At 35.4% G+C, this 21,017-nt stretch overlaps 1 protein-coding gene across 10 annotated transcripts in view; it reads left to right on the top strand.

The window, feature by feature from the left end:
* ASPH (aspartate beta-hydroxylase) overlaps positions 1–21,017 on the top strand; it is a 261,874-nt gene that overhangs the window by 186,137 nt on the left and 54,720 nt on the right. For all 10 annotated transcript variants that reach the window (XM_056823966.1, XM_056823963.1, XM_056823968.1 and 7 more), the window contains 4 exons: positions 4,116–4,266; positions 9,974–10,110; positions 15,520–15,618; positions 18,968–19,057. In XM_056823966.1, coding sequence (XP_056679944.1) covers positions 4,116–4,266; positions 9,974–10,110; positions 15,520–15,618; positions 18,968–19,057 — 477 coding nt within the window. The remainder of the gene's footprint in view (positions 1–4,115; positions 4,267–9,973; positions 10,111–15,519; positions 15,619–18,967; positions 19,058–21,017) is intronic.

Raw genomic sequence — 21,017 nt, 5'->3', positions numbered from 1 at the left:
GCATTCTTTCTTGCACATCTACTCTCACACAATTGTCAACATCACCCATTGCAATAGTTCCATATTTGGTTTTCCTGCATCAAAATTTTCCCCATTATAATCCATTGCATACTTCTCTGCTAGAATTATTTCCCTATATCAGAGGTCTGACTATATCATCCTCTCCCAATAAATTCTGGTAGCTCCCTATTACTTCTAAGATTAAATATAATGGGGGTAGCTAGGTGGCTCAGTGGATTAAGAGCCAGGTGTAGAGATGGGAGGTTCTAGGTTCAAACCTCAGACATTAGCTGTGTGACCCCAGGAAAATCACTTTAACTCTCATTGCTTAACTTGTTGCTTTTCTGCTGTGGTTCCAATATACAGTATTGATTCTAAGATAGAAGATGAGGGTTTGTTTTTTAAAGAACAAATGTCTTCTATCTGTTATTTAGGGTAGTTACATGGTGCATTGAATAGAAACTTTCTTCTTTTGTATTTAAATTTTTTTTAACCCTTACCTCCCATCTTAGAATCAATACTATATATTGATTCCAAGGCAGAAGACCAGTAAGGGCTCGGCAATGGGGGTTAAATGACTTGCCCAGGGTCACACAGCTGGGAAGTGTCTGAGGCCAAATTTGAACCTAGGACCTCCCATTTATAGGTCTGGCTCTCAATCCACTGAGCTACCCAGCTGTCCCCTGGATAGAAACTTTCTAGGAAAGTTGCTAAACCTAATTTTCCTCAGTTTCTTTGTTGGTAAAATGAGCTAGAAAAGTAAATGGCAAAATATCTTTTCTGAGAAAACCACAAATGGGATCACAAAGAGTTGGACATGACTGAGAAATAATTGAACTGAATTTGTCATTTAAAGCTCTTCCTAAATATATTTTGAGTGATAATACATGTATAATCCAGTGGAATTGCTTGTCAACTCCAGGAGGTGGGGAGGAACAAAGGAGGGAGACCCAGTGAATCATATGATTTTAGAAAACTTATGTGGAGATTTGTTATCAGAATAAAATAGAGATAAAATAAAAAAAAAAAGCTCTTCCAAAGCTAAGTTCTTCCTAAATTGCCAGTCTTCTCCACATTGATCCAACTACACCAGCTTCCTCAGAGTAAGTCAAATATAGTCCTCCATTTCTGGCTCCATCTATGGAATGCTCCCCTTTCCATCTCTTAACCTGCCTGACTTCCTTCCAGACTCGGCACAAACATGGCCATCTGCTGGGTGCCTTTCTTGACCCTTCAGTTTCTAGAACATTTTTTTTAAAGATTGATTTCCATCTACCCTGTCTTTATCTTGTATGTGCCTATTGACTTACTTACTGCTTTGCCCATTAAAATGCAGGCTCCTTTGGGGAAGGGACTTATTTATTTTTTTGCCTTTCTTTGAGTCCCCACTGCTCAGCACAGTAACTGTCGCACAGTAGGTGCTTAATGAATGTTTGTTAACAGACTGATTAATAAGTTCACTCATAGCTTATCAGATCCTGGGAATTAATTAAAAATGAAGTGTCTAGATTAAAAAAAAGAAAAAGCTGCTTCCTAAACTATGTGCTAATTTGTGAATTAATAATGGGAGCTAGACTTGGAAGAATAACAAGTAGTGGTCATTTGGATATGCCATCACCTCCTCCTAGATTTAATTCTTGTTCTCCAAGGGAGTATATTCACTTTGGTGACCAAATTGCATACTAGACAGTTTGGTAGAATGGAATTAGAGCAAAGGGCTCAAATATTCTCAGAGTGATTTCTATTAAACCAGGAGATGATTTGTCCACACCTTTAGAAGATATTAAAAGATCAGAGTCTCTTCTCCTCTGGACTTTGCTCAACACCAACTTGCACATTTTTCCTATCAAACTTTCCATTGTTATATTCCTTATTAGCAAACCCAGACTTCTGTCATTCTAACACTTGTTTTCTGACTTTCGGTTTCTAAGATAAAAGCTTATTTTTACATTAGTCACCTTTCAGATGAATTTGTTCATCTCTACTGTTTTAGGAATGTCTCTAAAAATCTCTGCTGAGATTTAGGAAACACCTTTTGTTATCTTATCAGCAAGAAAGGGAAGGTGAAAGGGATAATCATTTATATTACACCTACTGTGTGCCAGATACTATGCTAAACACTTTACAAATATAATAACCCTGCGAAATAGGTGCTGCTGTTATTCCTGTTTTGTAGCTGAGGAAACTGAGGCAAAAAGTGACTGAGGAATCTGATGCCAGATTTGAGACTCATTGCATTATCTAACTGCCTCTGAGCAGGATAGTCAGCTTATCTCCTGGGGAAGATTTTTTCCTGAAAAGATATAGTTACACACATAACTGGTTGCATGAAAAACTTGATTTTGGTTAGTTTCTAGGTTTTCTGAACTTGATTTCAAATTCTGGGGTCATAACTGATGTGTTTACTGCATGCATAAATATTAGCAAATTAGCATAGAGGCAGTGTAATGGTCAGTTAGTTATTGTCCTTTGTAGGACCAAAATGGCCTCACTGGTGATATTTTTTTTACTGGCACATACATTGGATTTAAGTGAGGAAAAGTTGCACAAAGTTGTCCACCTTCTCCTCTCTTCCAGAATGATCACAGTCCCTAGGGCAGCTAGGTGGCTTAGTCCATAGAAAGCCACGTCTGGAGTTGAGAAGACTTGGCTTCAAATCTGACCATAGATACTTTCTAGCTGTGTGACCCTGGGCAAGTCACTTCACTGCCTAAGCCCTGCTGCTCTTCTGTCTTAGAACTGATACTAAGACAGAAGGTAAGGTTTAAAAAAAAATCATTGAAATCCATGGGCAAGACAAAAGTCAGGACAGCTGGTGATGGCCTGGGATGCGGTGCATGATGCTGCCTTCTTGGATGTGTCACCAAGCTCTAAGTGCTCCTTGGTGCCTGCTGCCTCCACCCTCATGTCCCTAGGAACAAATTGTTCTCATCCACAGGATGGAAAATTTCCGTGGGAGGAAATCTTCACACGCCTGGTGGCATGTAATAGTGCATAGATTCAGGCAGGTGTCATACTGGGTAAAAGTATTGTTCTTTGATCTGAGTTGAAATCTTACTTCAAATACTTATAACAGCTAACATTTATGTAATATTTATTATGTGTCAGGTACTGTGCTAAATGCCTTATAATCATTATCTCATTTGATCCTCACAATTTTATTCATTTTACAAGTGGCAAACTAAGGCTAACAAGTTAAATTACTTGTTTAGGGTCACACAGCTAATAAGGGTCTGAGGCTGGATTTGAATTCAGGTGCTTGTGGCTCAGTTACCCACCTGTTCCCTGGGTACATCAATTAACCTCTCCCAACCTCAGTTTCCTCATGTTTAAAATGAATGTAATAACGATACCTATTATATCAGTTGAGATAATGTGCAAAGTGCTTGGTATGATTTAAAATGCTATGGAAATTATGTTAACAAAATAATAATTTTTGTCCAGGCTTGGAATCAGGGAGATACTTCTGAAACATACTGTCTATGCAACTATGGGTAAATTAGTTGTCCTCTCTGTATGAGATACGTCTCTAAGATTTTAAGCTACATAGGAGTTTTTGTTCTGCATCAGCAAAGGATGATTTCACACCATCAAATTCTCTACCCCAATGAAATCATAAGAATAGACCAAATGGGGAAAAAAAAGTTTTTCTAAAAGTCAGCTTATCTCTTATGATATATCACTTTTTTAGCTTCTACTATATTTTTTCTTTAAAGAGATATCCTTATCCATATCCTTAAAATATAGTTTACTGGACCAATATAAAGTCAGTCTAAGAGATAAGATACAAATTGAAAATAAAAACAAACTAAAAATTGAATTCCTATCCACACATTACCTGTACAAAGCCCAACCCCATTACTCTAAATTCTAATATGAATTTTCCATGGTTTTATGAAGATTTCATTTCATTTGAAATCTCTTCATACTATGAAATACTAGATGCTTGTATTTGCATCTTTCTTTTTCTTTTTTCCCTTTTTTTCCTTGATAGGCTATAATCTGTAAAGCATGGCCCAAAGTTAATGAGAATGTACAATTATCTTTGTAATGGGGACTGTGATTATCTCAGAGCTGACCCTGCGATGCTAACATATTTTTGGGGTTTCATTTAGTGTGAAGATGATTTGGCTGAGAAGAGGAGGAGCAACGAAGTACTAAAGAGAGCCATCGAAACTTACCAGGAGGTAGCTGACCTGCCAAACGTCCCTGCTGACCTGGTAAAACTCAGCCTGAAGCGGCAATCAGAGAGGCAGCAATTTTTAGGTAACAGTAAATGAATTAAAAGATGGAAATCAGGTCAGCATGAAATGCCTGACTTTGGAAACAGCTGAAGGTCAAGTAGAGATGAAGTCAAGAAGCTTCAGCTCTAATACGGAGTCTGGGTAGATTATCTATCCAGTTTTATGAAGGTTCCCTACAAAACCGAAGTCTCAATCCTGACTTTTATAAGAAGGAGTAAAATAATAAGGGGAAAGAAGGTGATAAATAGGTTTAAAGAATCATAAAATTATTCACCTATACATTTTAGAAAGCTATATACTTTTAGCATTTTTACCCCCCAAAAAGGCAAAAGACCTACTGTAAAAAATAGTTTAAAAAATCATATCAATAATGTACCAGTCTCATACTCTGACAGTTGCAGGTAAGGGTAAGCAACAAGTATGTTGAAGCTTAATTTAAATTAAACCTTTGATGCTATTTTCTGTGATGCACTTATCAATAAGCTGGGAAAAGTAATTCTAAGCCAACAGTTATTGGTCAGGTGCCTTCTTGGTTGGTGTACCATTAAAAATTATGAGAACATTATTTATATAGTGTTTTAAGGCTTGTAAAATTGCTTTATTTACATTAACTTGTTGAACTTTTTAGCAACACCAGGAAGTAAATAATATGGATAGTTTTATCCTCATTTTACAAACGAGGAAGGCACTTAAAAGTTAAATAGCTTGCCTAGTGTTAATAATAATGATTGCAATAATAACTAGCATTTTTATAGTGCTTTAAAGTTTGCTAAGTGATTTGCAAATATCATTTCATTGGATACTCACAACAACTCCAGGAGGTAAGTGCTATTATCTTCATTTTATAGTTAAGGGAAACCGAGGCAAACAGCTGTTGAGTTATTTGACTAAAGGTAACACAGTAAATATCTGAGATTAGATTTGAACTCAGATCTTCCTGATTTCAGTTCCAGAATTCTAGCCATATGCCACCTACATAAAAAAAAAATGCCTCCAAAATAGGGAGAAAGTAAAGAATTCATTAGATACTTTTGTTGTTGTGTAAGTTCAGATGTTCCCCCAAGGTTTTGTCTTTAGCTGTCCTCTTGCACTTTTCTTCATTAATGTCTTCTCCTAGAGTCCCTCTCTGCAGATGATTTCTACATCTCTATAACCTGGTCCAGGATCTCCCTTAAGTTCCTTTTCCCTCATTTTTCATGCCCTTCTAGGCAATTCTACACAAACTTCATCATTCCCCTAAGATCTTGTGGCCACCTCAGCTTCCTCCTTTGTTGAATGGCTTCACCATCTTCTCAGACACCTGGGGCCAAATCCATAGTGCATAGCCAAAACCCAACCCCCATGACCAAAGACTTGTTAGGTCCCATCTGTGGTTTTTCTATCTCTAGTAGATAGGAGATCTTGTATCTCTCATAGTCATCTCTGCTACTTATCTCTCATAGCCAGATTAATCCTTCTCACCTAGACTATCCTATTACCCTCCTAATTGGTCTTCTTGTGATCAGCTTCCCTTTCCTGTTCAATTTAGCAGTTATTTAGATCCCTCTATTAGGCTTTGATATGAATGGGAAGGAGACACAAAGATAAATATGACACAAACCCTACTCACATGGAGTTCCTTGGTCCATTCTTCACTTAATTGTTAAATTATTTGTCCTAATAATAAATGTGTTCCTCTATCCACAGCACACTTTTTTATACTCCAGGATAAAGTACAAAAGGTTTCACTAGAATTCAAGAACCTTGTAACTCTGGATCAGCACTCCTTTTTGAACCTTATTTCTCTTTACCATCACACATTCTGTCTTCCATCCAGATTGGACAACTATCTGTTCTTCTACTTTATTCTGTATTTTTTTGCCTCAATGAATTCACACAGATTATATCCATTTCCTGGAAGACCTCCACCTACCCCCATTTCTGCCTTCTGAGATCATACACTTCTGCTAAAACCTAGACAAGATGTCATCTTCTCATAAAGTCTTCCCTTATGATTGGGGATGTAGACTCTAAACGATTACCTTAGTGCAATTATCAATAATAGAGAAATCGGTCTTGATCAATGATACATGTAAAACCCAGTGGAACTGCTTGTTGGCTATGGGAGGGGAGTGGGAGAAGGAGAGGGAAAGAACATGAATCATGTAACCATGGAAAAATATTCTAAATTAATTAATTAAATAATTTTTTTCAATGAAAAAGTCTTTCCTAATTATTGCATCTAATGGAAAAGAATTGATCTTTCCTTAGATATTTTCAAAGAACTTTTCTGCATCTTTCCTTTTTACTTCTCACTTTCTACCTTGAGTTGTACTTGTTGATGTATCGTACTTCCCTACCTTGCTTCCCTCCATCCAGTTAAACTGTGAAAGTTGCTTAAGGAGAGGAGTGGCTCATTTTGTGCCCATAGCACCTAGTGTAGTGCCCAACAGAGAGTAAGCAGCTATGGGTATGTTGAACTGAATTGTCTTAGAAAACATCCATTAGTATCTACAACATTTCTATTTGCCATACTTTATTTTTGAAATAAAAATCTAAAACTAAAAAAAAAAATCTAAAAAACCAAACTAACCCCTTGGGTCTGGCAGGTGTTTTTGCAATCCCCTCAGACAGGATGAACAAAATGTTGAGTATTGGTTTTGGGTATCTTCCCAGTAATATTTCTATTTTGAGAACAGTAAGAGATTTTAATATAAGAAGTTAAGCTCTAAAGTAGAATTCAACAGGTGTTCTAAAGGAGATATAGAAAGTTATTGCAGGAGGGTTGGGTGGAGGGAAGAAACTCTACAAATGGGAGGTCTAGGGAAATCATACCTATTATATATTTGTGTTGTGTGTGTGTGTGTGTGTGTGTGTGTGTGTGTGTATGTGTGTGTGTGTGTTTCTCCAGGTAGGATCACATTTAAGCAAACCAGAAGATTTTAAATTTGTCTTGTTTTTCATGACTGCCATTTGCTACCTAAATATGTCGGTATTTTAAAACTCTTACTTTCAAGAAAGACTGCTTCCTTGGTGCCAGGTTTTGTTCACTTGTAGTTCTTTCCTAAAATATCAAATCTTGCCCAAATCTTTCTTTAGGTATGGCCAATAATAGAGTTCCTAAATACTCTTTCCCCATTTCCATACATTAATGCTATGCTAGTCACAGCTACAAACTTCATTGTTAATTCTTGGCCAAATCATGAATTATTACTCCAAAGACTTTCTGTTCTGTATTTATCCAATATACAACTGGCTATTTCCCATTTTGCTTTTTTTCTTTTTGAAACCTTATCAGGATTTTTGACCTACATTCCCTTTTACTAAGATTCATTCTATTTATTTGTGACCATTTCTCCTATTTAGCAATATATCATATAGTAGAAAGAAGCTTTAGTGGATAGAAAGCCTGATTTGGAGTCAGTAACACCTAGGTTCAAGTCCTACTGTTTGACTCTGGGAAAGTCACTCAAACGTCATAGTAGAGAGTTTCCATAGATATATAAGCTGTAAAACATATTCAAATCTATGTTGGTAGAGTGAACCCTCATTGGGAATTCTCTATCATTATATAGGTATTTGAATATATATATTTATATATAGTTAATGAACATACATTTGATATTTTTTCTCATAGAACATGGTTTCAATTATAATAGAGTTATAGAATCCCAGGGTTGAACAAGACTTTAGAGGTCACTTTTAGACCTACCTTTCCCCTAAATTAGGTCTTTTCCAAAGCCTCTACTGTCATCGTCACTCTCCTAGGATTGTATTCTGGTTGATCGATTTCTCTCTTTAGAAGATACACAAAGCAAACTGTAATAGTTGTCCAGGTATGGTCTGACCAGAGCAGAGAACAATGGGATTCTTGCCTCCTTTGTTCTTGATTTTATATTTCTCTTCATATGGCTGAGAGCTGTGTGAGATGTTTTGGCAGCCACGTCTCCTTTTGGGCTCAGATGGAATCTGTAGTCTGTTTTACTCAGACCTTTTTACATGCCTATATTGTTTTTCTTCCTATAGAAACAGCATTGCTACATTTTCCTCTCGTTATTTATCTTCTTAAGTGTCGTGATAAATAATTGTGCTCAGAAATAGATTTCTTGTATCCTTGTCACTTAAAAAATCCATGAATGAATAATCTCAATCAACACCCCAAAACTCATTGAGAATAACTACTTTTGTTCTTAGTGAGTCAAAATTGAGTTGCCATTGATACTTTGTTCCAGTATGGTTTGACCTGGTTCTTGTAGTACATACTATTTCCCACCAGAGGGTGATATAATACTAGAAAATGTGGCATGCTTCCCAAGTCTATTTCTTACCATCATGAAACTGAGAACACACCTGAACTTTAAATTCAATGTAGACTTAAGAATAGGAATGCTTTCTTAGGTGCTCATGGAATAGATAGATTGGGCTTTTTCCCTCCAGGAATATCTATCAAAAGGGAAGATGTGCAGTAAAATTGTTGAGGTACCTTTTAGCAACTTAAAGGAAAGTAGCACAAAATAAAACCCTAAAATATAAATGTAGAAAAATATTGGAGAAGGGAACTTCCTAAGAATTCCTGTTTTTCCAATATCCCCAGGATAAGCATTGCCATTGAAAATACTGTCTTAACAATAAGGAATTCCCAAAATGGAGCCACACATTTTCCAGTGGTGGTAGGGATTGTGTTATTATCAACACACTATAGAATGTTGTAAGAAGGACAACCAGGATGCTGAAGGGTCTTCATTTCATGACTCATGAGGTAACTAGGTGGGAACAGTGTATAAAGTATTAGATCTGGAGTCAGGAAGACTTGAATTTAAATACATTTTCAGAAATTCCTTAAATATATGACCCTGGGCAAGTCACCTAACCTCTGACTGCCTCAGATTCCTTATCTGTAAAGTTGGAATAACACTTGTCTTCTAAAATTGTTATGAGGATAAAACAAGATGTAAAGTATTTTGCAAACTGTGAAGCAGTGTATAAATATTTAGCTGTTATTGTTATTATTATTAATTTAACATATGACATTAATTGAAGGAACTGGGCATATTTAGCCTGAAGAAAAGAAGACTCAGGGGCAACACTGACTGGTGGACTTGGCATCAGGAAACTTGAATTCAAATCTAATTGTGTGATCCTGAGTCACTCAATTTTTGTCTGCCTCATTTTCTTCTCTAAAATGGGGATCATAATAGTACTCATGTCCCTCAATAGTTAATATTTGTAAAATGCTTAAGACATCACCTAGTATATAATAGTTACTTAATAAATCCTTCTTTCCCTCTTTTTTCTCTACTTCTTTTTCTCCCTCCCTCCCTCCCTCCCTCCCTCCTTCCTTTCCTTCCTGCCTTCCTTCCTTCCTTCCTTCCTTCCTTCCTGCCTTCCTGCCTTCCTTCCTTCCTGCCTTCCTTCCTGCCTTCCTTCCTGCCTGCCTTCCTTCCTGCCTTCCTTCCTGCCTTCTTTTCTTCCTTTCTTCATTTCAGCAAGGCTAATTTAGCCTTGATCTTTTTTAGGTCTTTAAAGAGTAATTATTTGACCACTTTTTGCATGTCAGAGTAGGGATTTCTTCACAAATGAATTAGATTTGGTGTCCACTGAAATCTCTTATGGTTCTCCAGTTCTCTGATTCTGTGTTATTTAGTCAAACGTTTTATCTGCCTTCAGGTTTCATTGAGTGATCTCGCATGATTTATAAAAACTGAATATATTAAAACCTACTTTTCTTCTTTTGTTTTCAATCAAATCAGGTCACATGAGAGGCTCCCTGGTTACACTTCAAAAATTGGTTCATTTGTTTCCTAATGAAACTTCTTTCAAGAATGACCTTGGAGTAGGTTATCTCTTGATTGGTGACAATGACAATGCTAAGAAGGTTTATGAAGAGGTAAACAAACATTTTATACTTGTGGAAAATCAATATTGAATTGTGAAATTATTTTCCTTTTAGCCCCACCCCTTCCTCCAAGAATAGTCTGAGTCTAGGATCTGGATGAAAAAGTTTCTCCCCGAGGCTATGAAAAGTATAGGGACCTCCCTTCTTTGCTTAGGTCTTAAATGGAAAAAAGGATTAAGGGTAGAATGAACTCTGACCCAGGAGAGAGATTAAAGCAAGTCAGCAAGCCCTGCAGCCATGTTGGATTGACTCAGCCACCTTTGTGTTGGTGTCCTTTTTCTGTGGACAAACATATGCTTCTTACTGTGATGAATTAATGAAGGAGTTGAGATCTCCAAATCCACCTCCTCAGGGGCTATTTTCCAATCAGAGAAGTCCTGGGATATCCAGGGAAGAGACTGTGTGATGAGCTCAGGAGGAGTATGTGTAGAGCTGCATGAGAGAAGATTGCTCTCTTTGGGTTTTTCTTTGGATTGTTAAGGGAGTCAGCTGACCAGTTTAGGATCTCTTGAGTTAATCAGTTAATAAATGAATTTAAAATTATGAAATACTACCTTTTTGGAATTTCAAGTGTTACCTATCTCAACACCAACAAAAAAAATGACTTTATGTTACCATTAAGTCAGTTAGTTAGCAAGCAATGATTAAGTTCTAACTATGTACCAGGCATTGTGCTGAGTGCTGGGAATCCATATATAAGCAAAAAGAAAGATAAATTTTATCCCCTGGGAGCTTACAGATACAAAAGGAAGCTGAAAAAAATGGGGAGAAGGGTTGGAGAGAATAATAGATAATATTGGCCAGAGGATTCTCCCACCCCTTAAATGGAGATTCTGGGAAGATATCCAGTCAGAGGGAAAGACTGAAAGAACAGAGGGTATTTCTGAGATAGGAATTCCAGGGCTGGAGTGATCTTCCAAGGGAAAAAAAATTCTGAGTAAGGATAGTGGTAGAGAAGTTCACAATATAGATTTGGAAAAATGAAATTCTTAGATTAATTCTGGATTGTGTCATAATGTTTCTAATACTAAATATAAATAATATGTTCTATTCATATATTAAATTATGCTAATTTCTTATTTCCTCTCCTTTTCTTACTTTTTTTTCCCTTAAATTTTGCTTTCTTTCAACTTCCTGATTTTAGATTCAGATTCTCAATACCATTCAACATGTTATGTCACAATATTGACTTTGTGATGTTAAAATGTTAGGACATTAATTTCCTGTTGCATAAGATACACTTATTTTTAAAACCAAAAATGTAAACATCAAAGTTCCTGTGTCTTAGTTATAAAGATTCAATAGACTTTTAAGACACACCACAACAGATGGAAGGAAATATTGACACATGGTCTATACTCACTTCCATCTCATTAGTTGTGCCACTAGTCTATCACATAAGCCTAAAAGAACTATAATCTCTTCTTTTCCAAGAAAAAAAAGGGATTGCATTTAATGTTCTCTCAATAATAATAATATCAAGCATTTTTATGGCTTTTTAAAGTTTGCCTAGCACTTTATAAATGTTCTCTCTCTTCCTCAAAGTGACTAATATGGAAAAACATTTTAAATGATTGCATGTGTAAAATCCATATCAGATTGTTTATTGTCTCCAGGGGGGGAGAAGGAAAGAAGGGAGAGAATTTGGAATTCAAAATTTAAAAACAAACAAACAAAAATGTTATTTCATTTGATCTCCATAATGACCCTGAGAGGTAGCTATTATTATATCGATTTTATAGATGAGGAAACTGAATAGATTAAATGACTTGCCCAGCATATACAATGATGGTAGATTTGAACTCATATCTTCCTAACTGTAGGTTCAGTGCTTTATCCACTGAACCACCTAGCTTTGTCTTCAACTAATTCTCATTAGGATTATTGAAGTTAATTGTTAACATATTAATGATGCATTGACTGTTTATGGGAGAAATGTTGCAAAAGAAGAGTTTGTACATTGTATAAAAAGTTTGTGTAAATGATTTCTGTGATCCTTTCCAAACCTGCATCAATGATTTAATAATTCCTTCAGGCTATGAAGGCATAAAAGAAATAATATACTAAATAGGTTTTTGAAATTATTTGTTTGTTACAATTAAGTTTCCATCTAACTCCCTCCCACTCTTTCCCTCATTAGAGAAGGTATCATACAAAAAAAAAAAATAGATGTATATATTAAAGTATGTCTTACTTATTTCTATTTATCAATTCTTCTTCTGGAACTGGACATCCACATGTCATTCTTCAAATTTTATTCTTGTTGCTGTATATAATGTTGCTTGGTTCTTCTCATTTCACTATTGATAATTTCATGTAGGTCTTTGCATGTTTTTCCAAAATTAACCTGCTTATAGATTTTGAAGATCTGAAAAAAGTTAGTATCACTTAGCCATCATATACTAATCTTTCTGAGTCTCAGCGTCTTCATTTATAAAATGAGGAAGTCAGTCTAGATAGCATTGAAGATTCTCTTTTAATTCTATATATCCTTTTTACTTGTTAAAACATGTTAAAACTTGTTAAAGCATGGATCCTTTTTACTTGTTAAAACTGGGTATCACTTATTATTAGGTCTTTATCCCAAAGAGATTTTTTTTTAAAGGGAAAAGGATCAATTTGTACAAAAATATTTATCGCAGATCTTTTTGTGGAAGCAAAGAATTGTAAACTGAGGAGTTGTCCATCAATCGGGGAATAGCTAAACAAATTGTGGTATATGATTGTGATACAATACTATTGTGCTATAAGAAATAAAAAGTAGGATGAACTGATACAAAGTAAAGTGATCAGGACCAGAAGAAAACTTATAGAGTGATAGCAATGTATTTTGATGAACAACTGTAAATGAACTAGTTATGCTCAGTAATATAGAAACCTAAGAGAATCCAGAGGCTCATGATAAAAAATGCCATCTGCCCTCCATGAAAGAGCTGGAGTCTGAATGTATGCAGAAACTTACTCTATTTTCATTTCAACTTCTTTTTCTCCCCCCATTTGAGATCTCTTTCACTAAATAGCTTGTATGGAAAAATGATTACATATTTACATATCTTTATCTGATTGCTTACCATCTCAGTGAGGATGAAGGGTTAAGAGGGATGGCAGGATGGAGAGAGAGGAGAGAATTTGGAACTTAAAACTTAAAAATAAATGAATGTTAAAAATTGCTTATACATCTAATTAGGGAAAAATAAAAATAATATAAAAAATTGGGTATTGGTGATGTGTGGCATAGGGGACAAAGAGTTAGTCTTGGAATTGGAAAATTCTGACCTCTGAGAACATATTGTTTATGGGTCTGTGGGCAAAATTAAATGACATAATTGTAAAGTGTTTAGCAGAATGCCTGACCTATAGTAGGTAATGTTGATGATGATGATGATGATGCCACTTGACCTCAGTGAATGAGGAACTGTCTTAATTCTACAAATTGAAGAAAAGTTACTGTTCTAATGATAGTTCCATCTGCTTCACTTGGGTCCATTTTCATTACCTTTCATATTTTCTCTGGTTTTTGACCATTTCTCTTGACTACACTATTAAAACAATCTTCTCATTAAAAAATTTTTTTTGGATTGAATCACAGGAATTAAGAGGGAAACCCCCAATATTGCTGCACAATGAACTTAAAGCAAGATTTTGACTTTTAAATATCTACCAGTCATTTGGAATTTTGATTATATATGAAATAAAAAGTGTTGAAGCTAGTGTGTTTGTTATGAAATCTCTCATTTAAAATCTCATTTTGGCAACTCCAGTTGCTAATGCCCTTAACAAGATAGCCAATGTCATCTTTGCAAAAATTTGGGAATAGTGTTTTTTTGTTTGTTTGTTTGTTTCTAGGCCCACTCTGCCTTTAATGATGGCCAGGGCTCTGATAAAGACACCAAGGGAAGTGTTTGCAGAAGAGCCTGGTTTGTCCCTTTGATATTATTGTAAGGGATTAGGGAACCATCCCAAGCATCCTAGTTTCTCTTAATAGCTCGTAATGAATCTGTCATCCATCAATTTATTTAAATCTTTTTGGAATGTTTGTAGTTGGTCTCTATCACTAGAGTACTGAGTCTCAGAGACAGGAAGCCTTTTAGTTCATCTTAAGAATCATCTGTACAGAATTATATTTAATTATACTAAATACAGAAGTAATTATATGCATCATGGCCTAATTGTCTCTAGTGATAACTTCTGTGAAGCATGAGTAGGATGTGATGTTTTCTTATCACATCCCAGAGCTGTGGTTTCCTTTGGAGTTGTTATTCTTTCCTTTCCCACTTCCAAGCTGATGAGTCAAAACAGAGTTCTTTTCTTACCTAAAGCATATCCCGATGGGAAAAGGTGCTCTGTTTGTTAATAATAATAACAACAACAATTGACTTTGTGTAGTGCTTCAACGTTTGCAGAGCATTTTGTATAATATTACCTCCAAGAACTTTGCTTCAGATAATTAAAAAAAACTAGTATAATTTAATTTCTGTTATCCTGTATAAAAATAGTTACATCCCATTTCTTGTTCCATTGTGTAATTACTGCTGCTCTTGGATCTGGAGATGATGAGTTGGTGTTTCTAGAACTGTATAAAATATATATTAATTCTTGGTTCTCTGACTTTTAAGGCATGTATCTCTCTGCTGTATAGGCACAGAGGACATGGGTTAGTTTTTTAGGACTCATGTGCAAATTTCCTTTTGTTTTTTCCCTAAGTTATTTAGAACAGGGAAATAATTACAGGGTTATTTCCTGATTCCCCAGTAGTTTAATATTTCATTAGGAACTTTTGGAATAATTTATTTCTATACCTAATTAATATGATGTGTGATAATTCTTCCATGTATAATACTGCACACTACTTTGGATCACATATTTTATACCAAAGTTCCTCCACTAATTCATGAAAAAAAATTTTTTAAGTTTTCCTGTAAAATGATAGGGTGGGGGAGGTTGTAGCAAAGAGGAAATGGAAATAAAATGCCAACTCTTCATAATTGTTCTAGTGCTTCATTTATTCTGTTGAAAAATCTGAGTCATCTGTAACCATCATAAACTTAGTTGATTGTTCCTAATCACTAGAAACAAAATTAAAATCATATTTTTTCAAGCTACATAATACGGAAGGTGGAGCTTGCTAATTTCAATAATTGCCTATTCTTCCTGTAGGTAAAAAAATTATCCCTGTTAAAATTATTGCCCAGAAATATTAATATCCTATATGCTGCAATAAATGATTGAGCCAATGTTAATGAAGTTTTGGGGGACAGAATATTATTTTGTTTTTCCCCTTAAACTCTATTGTTCTAATATAATTGCCAACATGTCAAGGTCAACCTTTAAAATGTTTTGGAAGTCATTTCTAGAATTTGTATTTAACTACGATCCTCTATTTTGTTCTCATGGAAACAGGTTCTGAATGTGACTCCTAATGATGGCTTTGCCAAAGTGCATTATGGCTTTATCCTGAAAGCACAGAACAAGATTGCTGAGAGCATCCCTTATTTGAAGGTAACTGTCACTGCCCTTCTTTTTTTCATCTTGAAATTCCTTGGAGTCATTTGATGCCCTTGATTATGCATCATGAATTGATTGGCATGCACTCTTAATTGATTGACATTTGCTGCTGGGTCTTTTCATCAAGATACGTACCCTCTCCCTGTGACCATCAAATGCACTGTATGAATTTACCCTACAGTTGAAAGTGTTATGTACAAAAATGCTTACTGTAGACATCAAAGAGCATATGGGGAAAATATGTTAGGAGAAAGTTCTGAAAACAAATCAGTAGTGTCATTGTTTTCGGAAATGACAAAGGATAAAAAAAGGAAATGATTAGTTATCTTAATGCATTTTAAAAATTAGTTCAATACACACATTATTTTCCATAAGAAACACAACTATCACACACTTTACTGGCCATTGCCATGGGCTGGGAGGTGGTGCTATCTGCATATGTAAAATGAGACTGTCCAAATAAGACCTGAGAACCCAGAACATTCAAACTGTGTTAGCATTTGATGTGGCCAGAATTATATTGGTCTTAGTGGCATTGGTTAGCTGGTAAACTGCATAATGATACTTTGATTTGTCACACTTTTTTCAAAGATCTTAAAGATTTCACGTGTCATCTCGAACATGTAAGAAAGCATGAAAGCATCATGAGATACAGGACTCTGTCATGGGTTCCCTTTCCTTCTCTCTCTTGTACTACCCTACTTCTTATTACAAATGGCTACTGGAATTTTTAACCAGAGGTACAATACACAACTCAATCTATCCAGGATAGAACTTATTATTTTCCCCTCCAACCTCTCTTTTTCCAAACTCCTCCATTTCTGAAGGGTAACCTTTTCCACCTAGTCTTCCAGGTTAAAAATATTTGGTGTTTATCCTTGAGTTGTCATTCCCACTCTCCTAATATATCACTTCAGTGCCAAATCTTTGCCTCCAGCACTTCTATCTCTCCCCTTCTTTTCATTCATTACTCCCTCTTATTTTGAGCCTCATCATCTTTACTTAGTGCTTCCTCACTCTAGACCATGTACTCTATTGTGTTTTTCTTAAAATATAAATCTGAACTAGTCACTTTCCAACTGGATAAGCCCAAGTGGTTCTCTCTTTCCTCTCCAGTTAAATATAATCTCTCCTCTATGATGTTTAAAGCCCTTCAAAACCTGTCTCCAACTTACCTTTCTGGTTTTATTATGCATTATCCCTCTACTTTCTTTAATCTGGTAGAACACACTTCTTTCATCTGCTGGCTCTTGTGTTGACTTCCCCATCTGTCCATAAGTCCTTTCTCAACACTATCTCTTAGACTCTTTAGGCTTCCCCATTTATTAAATGAATGTAACACTCTTGCTACCATTGCAGTAGGAGTCCTACTTTGTAACACAAAGGGATAGGAATATGGACTAGACCTGGGATCTGCCAATTAAAGGAAATTCCTGAATAAAGAAACTTCCTTTACCATTGCAGATAGGTACTTGTTCAGCCACTTAGAACCTTTGAGAGTTACCTCAAGCATTAAGATGTTAAATATTAAGTGACTTGCCCAAGGTCATTTGGCTAGTAAATATCCAAAGGGGAACACAAAACCATGTTTTCCCCTCCCCAAAACCAGCTCTGTACTCCTTGGGGGCTGCCTTTCATTTTGTAAAACAAAATTCTATATATATATTTGTAAAACAAAAAAAATCTATATAGTTTTATTTACAACATCTTGTCAGAAATACAAGGGTAATTCTGAAAATAATAACAATAGGGATAGAGACTGGATCTGAGAGTTCACTGATGTAAGGAATTCTTGTATAAGAAAATTGTTGTTATTTAGTTTTTTAAGTAATATGTAACTCTTTTCCAAGAAAACCTGTTTGGGGTTTTCTTGGCAAATATCCTGATGTGGTTTGCTGTTTCCTTCTCTAGCTCATTTTGCAGATGAGAAAACTGAGGCAAACCAAGGATAAGCAACTTACTCGGGTTATAGAACTAGTAAGTGTGTAAGGCTGGATTTGAGTTGCCTTCCTAATTCCAGGCTTGGTCCTCTATCCACTGAGCCACCCACATGCCCCACATAAAGAAATGCCTTCTGCCAATGCAGGTTAACACTTTCCCTTCAAGTTATAGTCTTGAGAGTTACCTAGTTAAGAGACTTGCCCCAGGCAGTTTATGAAGAGATGGGACAGGAAGCCCAATCTTCCTGGCACCAACTATAAGAACCATGATTTTTATATATAAAATGCTCTGTTCCTAGGAAAGGGAAATAGAATTTTAAAAGAAGTCATCTCCTAAAATATGGAGAATTTAGGGTGCAGTTCCAGAAACTAATGTCCTTTTATTCTTTTCCACTTTTCAATTTCTCATCCTCCATTCTACTTGTTCCTCATTTTTAGCCAATAGAATATGGGGTCTTTGAAAGGAAGGGTTATGTCTTTTTTTTTTTTTGTCTAAGCTCTGCCTATAGGAGGAATTTAATCATTGATTGAATTGAATAATGGAAAATGGAGCAAAATCATGAGCTGGAAAGACCAGTAAATTTAAGAGTCAGAAAACCTGACTTTGAATATTGTCTCTACAACATAATATTGGTATGACCTTGGACAAATAAATTCACCTCTCTGGGTCTTAATTACTTTATCTGTAAAATGAGAGTGTCAGAGTAGGAGATCTCCAAAGACCCTTCTAGTTTTAAATCTCTTCTATTTTAAAATGGGAATTGGCTAGGGAGAAACCATCTTTTCTAAAATCCAAATTTACTTCCATTTTGTAGCATTTTTTTTCTAAGTGATTTTATCAAAAGCTCAGCCTGAATTTATTTCCAATGAAAAGGAATATATCTTTTGGTTGTCTCCATATCACTTCACACATTCTAAGGGTAATTAAGTATTTTGGTTCAAGTAGAATAGTTAAAGACTGGCTGATAGGGTAGAATTCAGGGGAAGAAAAAGGGATTTGGCAGAAATACGACCAGAGAGATCCTTTCCTACAGGGAAGAACCTTAAATCTCTCAGAAAAGACTACAGGCTTAACTACATAATCGCTCCCACAGAGAAGTATCTTCTTTATTTTATGACCAGTTCTAGCCCTTAATAGTGATTGCCTTATTGTTAAGATCTGGACTGTGATGTCTAGTTTGTCCGGAGTTGTAAATTTTGATTTGTAAGCTAACTGCAAAGTGGAAATGTTGCAATCTTTTTAAACTGCTCTTAACTGAGTGAGTGTAATTAGCTTTAGCTTTTTCTTTTCCTTGTTTGCTGTTGCTTTCTTGTATGTAGCTTAATGAATGTGGTAAATTTACATATTAAAATTTCTCTGTTTAATAAAACTAAGATTTTTTTCTTTTCACTTTTTTCCCCAGGAAGGACTGGAATCTGGTGACCCTGGCACTGATGATGGACGTTTTTATTTCCACTTGGGCGATGCTTTGCAGAGAGTTGGGAACAAAGAGGTAGTGATCTCAAAAATTCATTTTTTTCTTTTACAGATAAAGGGGTAGAAAAAAAAGATAGTCAGTTGTAGAAAGAGAAAAACAATATTACTTTAAAACTAAATGGTAAAGTGAATAAAGCTCTGGATCAGGAATCCATAAAACCTGAGTTCAAATTCAGCCTCAGACTCTTACTAGCTCTGGGACCCTAGGCAAATCACTTAATTTTTTCTCTTCCTCAGTTTCCTCATCTGAAAAAGTGGGGATAATAATAGCACCTACTTTCCAAACTGTCATATCAAGTGAGATGCTATTTTAAAACACTTTGCACTTATAGAAATGTGAAATTATCAAGTTTGTCAGGTATTTTATTAGATGTTTTGTAATAGATAATTTAAGCTAGGACTTCTTTTTAGTGTAACTCCTGTTCTAAATTGTGAGAGCCCAATTTTCCCTGAGAATTTATATTCTCACGTTTGACATCACATTGTGTTGCCAGGAAACTGGCTGAGTAATCTCAGTGTCTCTCTTAATGTTCCATGGGAAGGCAGATATGGGAAAGAAACATTGTTTTGAAGTGACAAGTGTGTGGCAATTAGTAAAGAGTCAAAGTAATATTGATAGGAGCTGACATTTATATTGCCCTTATGTATGACAAAGCACTTTATATACATTATCTCATGGAAAAAATAAAGGAATCTGACCATGAGAAAAGGAGACAAAGTAGATGAAACTTTAAAGAAAACATCCTAACAGGTTTCCTAGGTTTGTTTTGCAAATGTGCTATCCTAATTTTATTATGAAATTGAAAAGCCATAAGTGCATTTTCAGAAGGCTCTTTATTTTAAATAGTCAGTTTATGCATTCGCCATTACAATTAATTGCATAATTATGCTCTGAAGCTTCTTGGGATATAAATGTTAGATGAACACTCATAGCTATAATTTGTGACAGCTACTGACAAATATATAAAGAAAAAGTTGTTGAATGTTTTCTTTGTCTTGATTACTTTTTTCCGAGTATGATGTCAGTTTCTTTAATCATAAATCACTTTAATAATTGTGACAATACACTTTAAAAGCTTAGAAAATCAAAGAGGTATACTGGAGTTTGTAGTAGATTCAGGCAAAAAGACTGGGATTCAAATCCTGCATCAAACCCTTATGAGGTATGTGACCCTAGGCAAATAATATGTTTAAAAATGAAGTTTGGGGGCAGTTAGGCAACTAAGTGGATTGAGAGCCTGGCCTAGAGTTCAAATCTGACTTGATAATCCCTAGCTGGGTGACCCTGGGCAAGTCACTTAGCCCCCATTGCCTAACCCTTACCACTCTTCTATGTTAGAACTAATAGCTGCTATTGGTTCTAAGACAGAAGGTAAGGGTTAAAAAAAATTAAAAAAAAAAAGGAAATTTTACTCAATTTTACTTTAAGTTCCCATCTGGCTCTACTTTTATATTCTATGAAAAAAAAATAATTCATACTGATTTTTAAGACAAATGCACGGGGCTATAGATCCATCAGGCATGGATCACTCCTTGAAAGTCCAGGAATAAAAGCTCAAAGTAGGAAACTGAATTGTTGTTTATAATAATTAAATTATGTATCTCCAATGCATACATAGGTAAGTATAATATAGCTTTTATTTTCTTCAATTATTCAGAGGCATGAATCTAACTGTGGATTATTGTGGATTCAGAAAATCAAGAGGGTTTGTGACAGGGAATTTACTGGCAAAAAACATGAACCAATTTGGACTAATAGAGGTTTAGATAATTGACACTATTTTCTGTACGTGTTTCTATTTTTCCGTATCTGTTCCTACACAACTTGTCACTCTGACAGCTGAAATATTGTGTGGTATTAAGAGTGAATTGAAAGAAGGGAGCCAAAATTGCTGACTAATAAGTATTTTGGCTTCTTTACACCTTTTGTGATGGAAATGACCCTCAGTTCCTTTGAATGACAGACAGAGGCAAGA

This window comes from Monodelphis domestica, chromosome 3 (genome assembly GCF_027887165.1).
Source record: "Monodelphis domestica isolate mMonDom1 chromosome 3, mMonDom1.pri, whole genome shotgun sequence".
NCBI lineage: Eukaryota > Metazoa > Chordata > Mammalia > Didelphimorphia > Didelphidae > Monodelphis > Monodelphis domestica.
This window is presented reverse-complemented; position numbering and strand designations above follow the sequence as displayed.